This window comes from Aphis gossypii, chromosome 1, assembly GCF_020184175.1.
Source record: "Aphis gossypii isolate Hap1 chromosome 1, ASM2018417v2, whole genome shotgun sequence".
NCBI classification, from domain to species: Eukaryota; Metazoa; Arthropoda; class Insecta; order Hemiptera; family Aphididae; genus Aphis; species Aphis gossypii.
In genome coordinates, this window is record NC_065530.1 from 38,521,434 (window position 1) to 38,531,537 (window position 10,104).

Genomic DNA, 10,104 nt, shown 5'->3' on the forward strand with positions numbered 1-10,104 from the left:
CCAAGTCGAAACGGCCACGGCAAATTGTCCTAGTTCCTATGATTTTATTTTCCGTTTGTAAATCTCGTCAAAAAAAAAAAAACAACAACCGTGTAATGAAAAAGTGATGAGTGATTACTGACTTTGTTACTATACGGCCGTCGGCCAAAGAGAAATATTTATTTAATACTTTTATCATCATATTATTTTAAGCCATATAACTAATTTACAAAAATATTAATTTACCGAATTTGATCGTCTCATTTCAGCCACTCGAAGGCGATTGCTTTTTTTTTTAATATCTTGATTGTAGTGCATATCTCAAATTCATCATAATATATTCAACATGCACTGGAGTGTCTGGAGCGCAATTTCAACGAAAAACTTTACTGTGACTGCAGTGAAGTATAGTTCAATTTTTTCTAAATTCAAATTAATTTGAATTGGCCTAACTACTAACGTTTTACACACGTACGACATAACAAATTTTCATTCTCTCTAATATCAAAACTAACAGCATATTTTTGAAAATGGAGAATGAAAATTTGCTATGTCGTACGTGTGTAAGACGAAGACAACATATGCGGGTACGACGTCCTCTTGACGTCCCAGGTAACCTCAGTTTTTAGACTCCATCACTGCAATCCATACACTAAATTCCTCTTTTTTTTTCAAACATGCGATGTATAGGTACATACATCACATAGGTACACACGCCAACGCTCATCTATAGCTATGACCTATCACGTACCTACTCGTATTGATTAAATTGACACAGTTAACCAAAAAAAGAAAAAAAAAGATGACACAATGCTTCAATTGATATAATGGACAATAATAATATTTGGCGCTCAAGGCAATTGTCTACAGTGCCAAATAGTGTTAATCCGGCCTTGCGGCCCACCACCCACAGTTGGGTATACTTACATCCCACAAATTTGATACGCCAATACCGAATTTCATAAATATTAGACAAACCTTTTTTCGCATTCGTTAGTTGTTATCCAATATCTGAGGACACATTTTAGACCTATATTCCGCACGCCGCTGGTATATTATCTATATATTAGGTGGTATAATAAGTGCCTATAGTGCCTACCTAGGTAATATATTATAGATAAGTAATGGAACGCTGCCGATATGAACGAGACACGATGTGTGTCACGTGAAAATGCAAATTCGCCATTCAAGCAGTGCTGCTTACAGACAAGTACCCACAGTAAACCTATACGCATTTCTATAAGTACGTATTATACGAGCACAACACTTGTGCGTTGTGTATTATCATATGCGGTCAAACAGACACTTGTATTGTGTATAGCTGGTGTATAGGTAGGTACATCGTTCACGTGTGTGTACACACGCTTTGTGGAATATAATACAATGCCTAATGTAATATTATAATAGTAGGTTTACGCGTCGGTATGATTGATGCGCGATAGACAACGGATACGTTTGTAATGAATATACAGGGTGATTATCTTAAGTGTCGGTAATCCTCATTTCGAACACTATAAACGTTTTGGAATATTATTATACTTCAAACGTTTGAATTCATTACAAAATAATATAAATAACATCTTTGGAAGTATATAACTATACGTCTATTTATTTTTTAACCATTTGTTTTGTTTTAAAAAGTTTTTTCTTTTTGAATGAATAATAACATGGATTTTTAATTTCATATACCTATCTAGCTAAAATACTTTCCTGAGAATGGATGTGAAAAATCAAATTTTGTATGAATAGTTTAAGTATCTATATTTTTTAAGTATAGATGATCAATGATCATAGCAAAGCAAATGGGTAGCAAGTATTGGTACCTATAGGCAGGGGTGTGTTTAGAAATGTTTATTAGTGGGAGGATGGTGTACAAACAAAAAATTCAAACTAAACTAACCGTGTGCTAGTACGTGAAGCGTAAAAGAGGTTAATATTCTCAAATAAAATAAAAATTAAAAATGTATAAAATAGGATTAATAGGAAGAGGGCATGGGACCCATGTCCCCCTTAAATACGCCCCTGTACCTAGATAAACGGTTTACTGTACAGTATTTTAGGTGTCGATTTTCGGTATAAATACCTCAAGTATAAGTGGGTCATTGTTACGCTTATACAGATGTGTTAACTTTCAATTCAATGGTTATTTTCGTTAATTAACCATTATATACGAAATACGAAAAACGATTCTTAGAGGAGGTGGCCTATTAGCCTAAATTGCTAAGTATAGATATAATATTATATAATTTTATTATTATAGTAGTTAAGATGACGCCACATCTGCATGTGTTGCTCTGTCATACACGCATAACATAGTTAAAAAACTGTTTTCGAGGGATGACTTTACTCCCTTGATATTTATACCAAAATTATCAAAATTATAAATCGCATAGGGAAAAACTTTACCTGTGCCGTAGCGTTTTAATATTTTTTTGATAACATGAATGCAATTAAAGTTATCGGTTTGAGAACTTTAGGTTTTTTCATTTAATTATTAAAAAATAAAAATTATTGGTTACTACCTATACTATCAAAAAAATCAAAACGCTACGACACAGATAAAATTCTTCTCCAGTACGATTTATAATATTGGTGATTTTGATATAAATATCGAGGGAGTAAAGTCATCCACGCAAAATAGTTTTTAATTATGTTACGCAAGTATAAGACAGACAACACATGTGGGTGTGGCGTCCTCTTTAATAATTTTCTATGAAAACATCATATTTTGTATAATGTTAATTACTATAATAGCATAGAACATAATATGTTCTATGGTTAGGTATTAATCGTATTATATTTTATAGACGTTTGACTTCGAGCTATTATATTGATTAAAAGACAAGTCAAGTGGCGAAATGTGAACTGAGCTGTTATAGTCACGGCATTTTTTTTTTTTTTTTAGAAAAATCGATTTTGGTTGTTTGGTTTAGTTTCATAAACACTAATCTTACTATACCTAACTTCAAACTTATTTGTTTATAAATTAAGTTAAAAAAATAAAAATTCTTTTAAATTATGACACTTACGTATTATAAATTTAATTCTCAGTTATAACTTAATACTTAATAGTTAATACTAAATACCAATAAATGAAATAAACAAATAAATTGCTATTTTATAATAAGGGAATTACCAAAATGTTACTGTTAGTTTATTATAATAAACTTTTGTTTTAAATTTTAATACAATATAAAAAATGGATGGGTCGTAAAATTTAAAGATATCTGTTAGGTTCTACCATTCTATACAATAAATTATTCTATAATCATTGGTTTTACTATCCTAATAATATTACTTTTATAAGTTATAGTAAATACAATTAAGTTAACAAATATATTTTAAATTGGAATTAATGATACTAAATACTTTTTCAATTATTTTACATACCTAGTATAATGGTATAAGTGAACAGTGTCATATAAAAATAATAAGATATTTTTAAGTGAGAGGTTTATAATGTTTAAAAGATTCAAGCAAACCAAATTGGGATTAAATAGGATTAAATATATAATTTGTAACCACTTTAATTACTTTTAAATGTTAGTTTATTTTTTAATCTTTCAGTTTAATTACAATTTCAATTTATGAAGCTGTTATGTAAATTTTATACTGTGATATTTTACAAGGTATTTAAAGGTATTGTTTATGTATTGACAATTAGCTATGTCATTGAGGAAAAGTAATTGAACATTAAAAGTGTGTAAATTCATTATTTTTGTAACAATGTGTAACCTATCATTATTCATTACCATGATAAGTGTTTAATGAATATTTTAGAAATAAACATTTAACAGTAAGTCACATATCAATATTTTGTACACAAAATTATCACATAATGTTCTTTACTAGTAACTACAGTACCTGGAATGTTCCTAATTTAAATTATTTAAAGAATGTTTTTAAGATATAGGTAATTGATATATTCTAATCACGATAGTCAATGTTTAATTCACATTTTTTTATGTGAATAACTAAATTTTGAACGTTTTATAACATTATGTGAATAATTTCTCAGAGAAAATATTTAAATATCTATAATAAATAATTTGATTTAAAAGACATAAAGTAAGAATAATAATCATTTTTTAAATTAATTATTAACTATACTTAAAACATAAATCCAATTTTTATATAATATGTTCCACATTGCTTAAAACATAGTATATAGTTATTTGATCTGTGAGTTTTTAAACTTTAAAGTTTTAAATTTGTCACAGTATATGTATGTGAATAAGATAAATGTAAATTATCAATAAATAAATATATATATATTTCATCAATTATATAACAATCTAAACAATACATTTATAAAGACTTAAATTTATATACATTTCAACAATATAAAAAATGACTATTTCTGTGAATTAAATTATTCAATAACATGCTGTGTTTGTGAGACAGCAAACTATACAATCTTTATAAAAAAATAAAATGTTCTTTGAATATATGCAATACAAAGGTCCGTAAGTACAAAAAATACATATTGTATTATTCAAGCAAGGCATCATTTATAAATACTGACAATATTTTCTTATAGTAGAATAAATGTTGAGCATTAAAATAAATTACCAAAATTATTATTAATAACAGTAACAAGTAAAACTTCAATAGAATATTGTCACTAACAATGAGTCACTTAATACTTAGCAGCAATCTAATTTTAACATAACAATGATTAATATTAGAAATACATGCCAAAAATATAAAGCATTTATTTCATTGGTTATATCTAAAAATTGTAACTATGCGAAGAATAAACAATTATTGAAGTGTTATTGAACCTATCTGCAAAGAATGAGCTTGTTTTCTCGTGTGAATTATCTAGTGTAAAGTAGAAAATAAAAGTATTATTTAATCAAAAAAAGATACTTTTATAATAACATTTTTCACAAAATTTTAATTGTTAAACGTAAATAAAATTTCTATAATAAAACATAAAAATATAAATTTTAACTAAATAGTTTATGTAATATATTTATTTGTATTTTACAAATATAGTTTGTAAATACCATATAAATATAAGTAAATAATATTATATAAGTGATGTTACGTAGGTTTAATCATAGGAAAGCATAATATAATATATATATATCATAACAGATTATAAAAAAAATCAAATGCAATGTTGGAAATAAAATATGATATGAATTTTCAATTTTGATTTATTGGGTGCAAATTTAATCATAAAAGTGCAAAATTATTAAAATATAAATGTCATTTTATTCAAATAGATATTATATTAAGTATAAAAAATATGTATAATAGAATAATAATAAATTGTAATTGCAGCGAAAGGTCAGACTTGTCAAACTGCACCAATTGATGCAAACAGTTTTTTTGTATCCCTGTACACAGGAACAAATCATGGGGTTAAACAGTGAATTTTAGAAGATTTTAATGGTTTATTATTAAAATTAAAAATATTATTCAATTTCAAACAAATGCAATTATTTAAGGTGCATGTATTATCAATATTGATATATTGCGTTTAATTCTAAATAAATGTTCTAAATATACTGTAATAGTTTGATTAATATTAAATTGTATTTTCTGTCAATTTTTTATCCTTACGGTTTCAATTTATTGTCCAAATGTTCTTTTATACTATCCAAATACTCATTGGTATTCAAGTACATTCCTTCTTTAACATTTTTTAGGCCATGTATACAAATTGCAAGATCTTTGGTCATATGGCCAGCATCAACACTTCCTACACAAGCTTCTTCCAATGTGTCACAAAATCTATATTATATAATAATCAAGTTAGTACTAGTAAGTATGTTAAAAAAGCTTATCTTTATGAAGTATACTTGGTAAGTTCAGGAGTGTTATCAAGCATTGCCCTGTGTTTAAGACCTCGAGTCCAAGCATAAATTGAAGCAATTGGATTTGTTGATGTTAGATTTCCTTTTTGGTGTTGTCTGAAAATAATATAATATTTGTAAATATACATGTATTGAATCACATTCAGCAGATTTATATTAACCTGTAATGCCTGGTGACTGTTCCATGAGCAGCTTCAGATTCTAATGTCTTGCCATCAGGACATACGAGAACTGATGTCATAAGACCCAAAGAACCTATAATAAATTATGATAGTAAATCAATTAAAATCAAATTATTAAGATTGCTATAACTAACCATATCCCTGAGCAATAATATCAGACATGACATCTCCATCATAATTTTTACAAGCCCATACAAAACCACCATCTCCTTTTAATGCTTGTGCAACCATGTCATCAATCAATCGATGTTCATACCAAATCTTGGCTGTTTCAAATTGAGACTTGTAGTTTCTATAGATAAAATAGTTACAGTTATATACAGTTCAATCATCCATAAATAAAAGTTGTATATTATACTTACTTTTCAAAAATCTCTTCAAAAATATCTTTGAATCTTCCATCATATTTTTTAAGGATAGTATTTTTTGTAGATAAATAAAGCGGCCATTTTTTTGACAAAGCCACCTTTTTATAAACATTTTATAATACTAATAATAAATAATTATTAAACAATAATTGATAAGATATAGATATAATTTGTTTAAACAAACTTGAAAACTGGAGTGAGCAAAAGATGCTATTGAATCGTCCAAATTATACATGGCCATAGCCACACCAGCAGATTTGAAATCAAACACTTTTAGTTTTTCTACTTGCCCTTTGTGATCAGTAAAAACTAATTCCAACTAGATAATCAAAAATAATTATGCTGATTATTTTTCTATTTTACCAAAAGTAATTTGGCTATCTCTCAATATACAGTTTGCCACTGTTTTATGTATTAATTATGCATAAATTTAATACGAGTGTCATATGTGGTCTACCAATGGTTTGTATTCTACTATAGCTTTGATATCCTGATCATTATGATTATGGAATTATTCATTATTTTAAACCAATTTATAAAATGTCATCTTTATATCATTAAGTATTATATATTTAAATATTTTATCTTACAGTGTTAATTTTATAAAATTAATGATATTATAGGTAACAAAAGGTTAATTAGTACAATTGTTTGTGTGGAACATAGTGAGTTACTCTGACAAGTATAGTATATTATTTAATATTATAATCAACTTTTTTTAAATATTTGTAAAATAAAATCATACAATTTTTTAAATATATTAATAATAATAATATTTTTGTTTAATTAATTATTTTATAATTGGATTATTATCATTTGGATAAGCCAAAATGTATTTGCAAATGCATAATATATTGTATAGGAGATAGACAATAGGTCAAATTAGGTAGTAATTACTAACTTGGCCAGGCCTAGTTACTAAGTAATCAGTAGCTTTGTATTGATCACCATGTGCATGTCTACCAATCACAATAGGTTTGGTCCAACCAGGAACCAGCCTAGGAATAGTTTTACATATAATTGGTTCTCTGAAAACTGTTCCACCAAGAATATTACGTATTGTACCATTAGGACTGAGCCACATTTTTTTCAATTTAAATTCTATAAAATACAAATAATTAATTAATTAATAATGATGTAAAATTTAATAAGAATATAAAACAATTGTATACCTTCAACACGAGCTTCGTCTGGTGTAATTGTCGCACATTTAATTCCCACATTATATTTTAATGTAGCTTCAGCAGCATCTATAGTTACTTGATCATCAGTAGCATCCCTGTTGGGTAGACCAAGATCGTAGTATAAGCAATCTAACTAGAAATTAAAATAAATTATAAAAAATTGACACAGACAAAATATAATAATTGTTTATAATAATTATTGTAAAACAAACTTTGATATAAGGAAAAATGAGTGTTTCTTTTATTTTTTCCCACATAATTCTAGTCATTTCATCACCATCCATTTCAACAATAGGATTTTTGACCAAGATTCTTGTTGAAGCTGTGGCATCTAAAATATAATATGAAAATAAAATTATATACGAACATACTACTTAGTTCCACTTGTAAGATTTTAATTACAACATATTATTAAATAACTTATTATTTTTGTGATTTGTATAATATCTTTAATTATTTTATTTAAAATTTTTTGTACTAAATTAACATTAGATATTTTTGTTTTATTAAAATATAATTTTCATAGGATCAGTTAATATTATTTTTTATTTGAAGAAGAAGAAATAGGTACTTTTTTTCTCTAGATATTTTTAAAAATTGTCTATTTTATTGTGTAAGGTTTCTCTGAAACATTATTTAAAATAATGGTATGCACACTTTATTTTTAACTATTACAATATTATTGGATTTTAGTTAATAACTAATAAATATTAAAACAGATTATGTAAGCTAAATCATTTCAAGTGTATATTATAAATAATGATTATCTATATCATTAGTAAAATAATAAATAGTGACCTATTTTTCTTGTTCTTATGGTGAAGTAATAATGTACACTTTGTAACTTTTGATAATATTTATTTATTACAAAGAAATTAATTTCCGGGATTCATAAGCAAAACAATAATTTTCTAAACCTAAAACTCTCATTAAAACACTTACATTATTCTTAAAATCTATCCATCAGCAAGATAAAGTTAACTTTATAGGTATAAATTAATTACTTTTAACTAATATTTAAAGTGTATTCACAGAAGTTTATAATAGGTAATAAAACATTTGTCTAATTTGTCTTTATTCTTCAAATCAAAATAGTATTTATAATATTTTTTTAATATTATAAAATCATAATTATCATAAGTCATAATCTATAAATCTAAAATATTTAAAAAATTAAAAATAAATTAATGTGAAATTTTGATAATTTTTATTTTGATTTAAAATATTTTTGACTATAATAATAATTATCAACGCAAACGGCAAAGCATATTCTAAAGAATAACATTAAAGATTTTATGATGGTAAATTAAAAAGATGGATAACAATAAATAACAGAAAAGTACCTATAATTTTATGTTAATTTATACACCTGACTGAACATTGCAATAATTTAATACTACATATTATATACTTATATTTTTTAATTTAATACAAATAACAAAGGTGTAAAATTATAATATTATCGAACACATATTCAGTTCATAGCCCGTCATAGGTAGTAAGTTTAATTATAAAACTTTTTCACCAATGCTGTCAAATGTAGTAAATGATTGACTAATACCAAAATATAATCCATTACTTGATTATTAACTGTGAAAAACAATTTTTTTGTAACAACACCATAGCTAATAAGTAATAACCAATTGGGTGAATTGAAAATATAAACCAGACGAATACACTTTGCAAACCTATAAGTAGTTGCAGTCAATGGTTGATTTATATGATTGATTATAATATAATTTAATAACAATAAATTACGGATTAAAACATTTAAAACCGAATCTAAAAGTTGTACGACACCTTATTTTATTACAGACTTACAATTGCGGTTACGAGCCAAAGCAGTGGACTTAGCGAGCCCAGTGGTAAAATCCAGTAACTTCTTCGCCATGATCAGAATCGGCCAATTTGTGTGATATAACGTAACCACGTAGGTATTGCTCAATTCTAGTCCGAGATGACAAGAATTAGAAAATCACAAATGTCAAGTACGAGTCAGACGAACCGGACGACTGTCGATCGTGGACGTGAAGTGTCGAACTGCCTTACTGCCGAGTATCGAGTGTTCGGCGCTTCGGTAGTTCGGTGGCAGTGGTGGAAGTCAACAACAACTCGATAACTACTCCGAAATAGCGAAGTCTATTGTAAATTTTATTATTTACCTACTATTATTATTATCTACGGCCAGTCTTCGGTTCGCTCAACAGTTATATCGTGATAATATTGTTATTGTTACGGTTCGACATCCGAGCGATCGACCATTAGTTGATAAGGCGTGATAGACGAGACCAGTGTGACCTACGCGGCATGAGTGAAACTCGTCAAAGCGATAAATTAAGTCTTCGTTTCGAAAAAAATCATTTCGTACTAGTATGTTCTTTATTCTATACTTCGTACGATTGTACCAAGACAGCCTATATAATTATATAGGCTCTCTAATCGTACCTATTACATATTTACGTTAGTTAAAAAAGCGATTTAAGGTAGGTAATTAAATCAATTTTGATCGTGATTAAAAATTTAAACGATACAAATTGAACGTCATCAATCGGGTAATCATGTC

The 10,104-nt window shown here is 26.8% G+C and overlaps 1 protein-coding gene across 2 annotated transcripts; it reads right to left on the minus strand.

Moving 5' to 3' along the window:
• Positions 1–4,228: 4,228 nt before the first annotated feature.
• LOC114119155 (isocitrate dehydrogenase [NADP], mitochondrial) lies at positions 4,229–9,746 on the minus strand. 2 transcript variants are annotated; one of them, XM_027980643.2, is made up of 11 exons: positions 9,363–9,745; positions 7,754–7,872; positions 7,530–7,674; positions 7,259–7,458; positions 6,542–6,676; positions 6,352–6,455; positions 6,124–6,281; positions 5,969–6,062; positions 5,793–5,903; positions 5,554–5,724; positions 4,229–4,803 (listed from the first exon to the last, which is right to left on the minus strand). In XM_027980643.2, the coding sequence occupies exons 1-11, from the start codon at positions 9,430–9,432 to the stop codon at positions 4,800–4,802; spliced, it is 1,311 nt and encodes a 436-aa protein (XP_027836444.2). In that variant the 5' UTR covers positions 9,433–9,745; the 3' UTR covers positions 4,229–4,799. The 2 variants fall into 2 exon arrangements, with proteins under 2 accessions (XP_027836444.2, XP_027836443.2); XM_027980642.2 differs by lacking the exon at positions 4,229–4,803 and adding an exon at positions 5,127–5,327 and having other exon boundaries at positions 9,363–9,746.
• Between the last annotated feature and the right edge of the window lie 358 nt (positions 9,747–10,104).

Coding starts and splice junctions, on each gene's coding strand:
- LOC114119155 (XM_027980642.2), bottom strand. CDS start 9,432: ATGGCGAAGAAGTTACTGGATTTTACCACTGGGCTCGCTAAGTCCACT. Junction 7,459..7,529: donor AGACGAAGCTCGTGTTGAAG/GTATACAATTGT, acceptor TGTATTTTATAG/AATTTAAATTGAAAAAAATG. Junction 6,456..6,541: donor TTGCTCACTCCAGTTTTCAA/GTTTGTTTAAAC, acceptor GTTTATAAAAAG/GTGGCTTTGTCAAAAAAATG.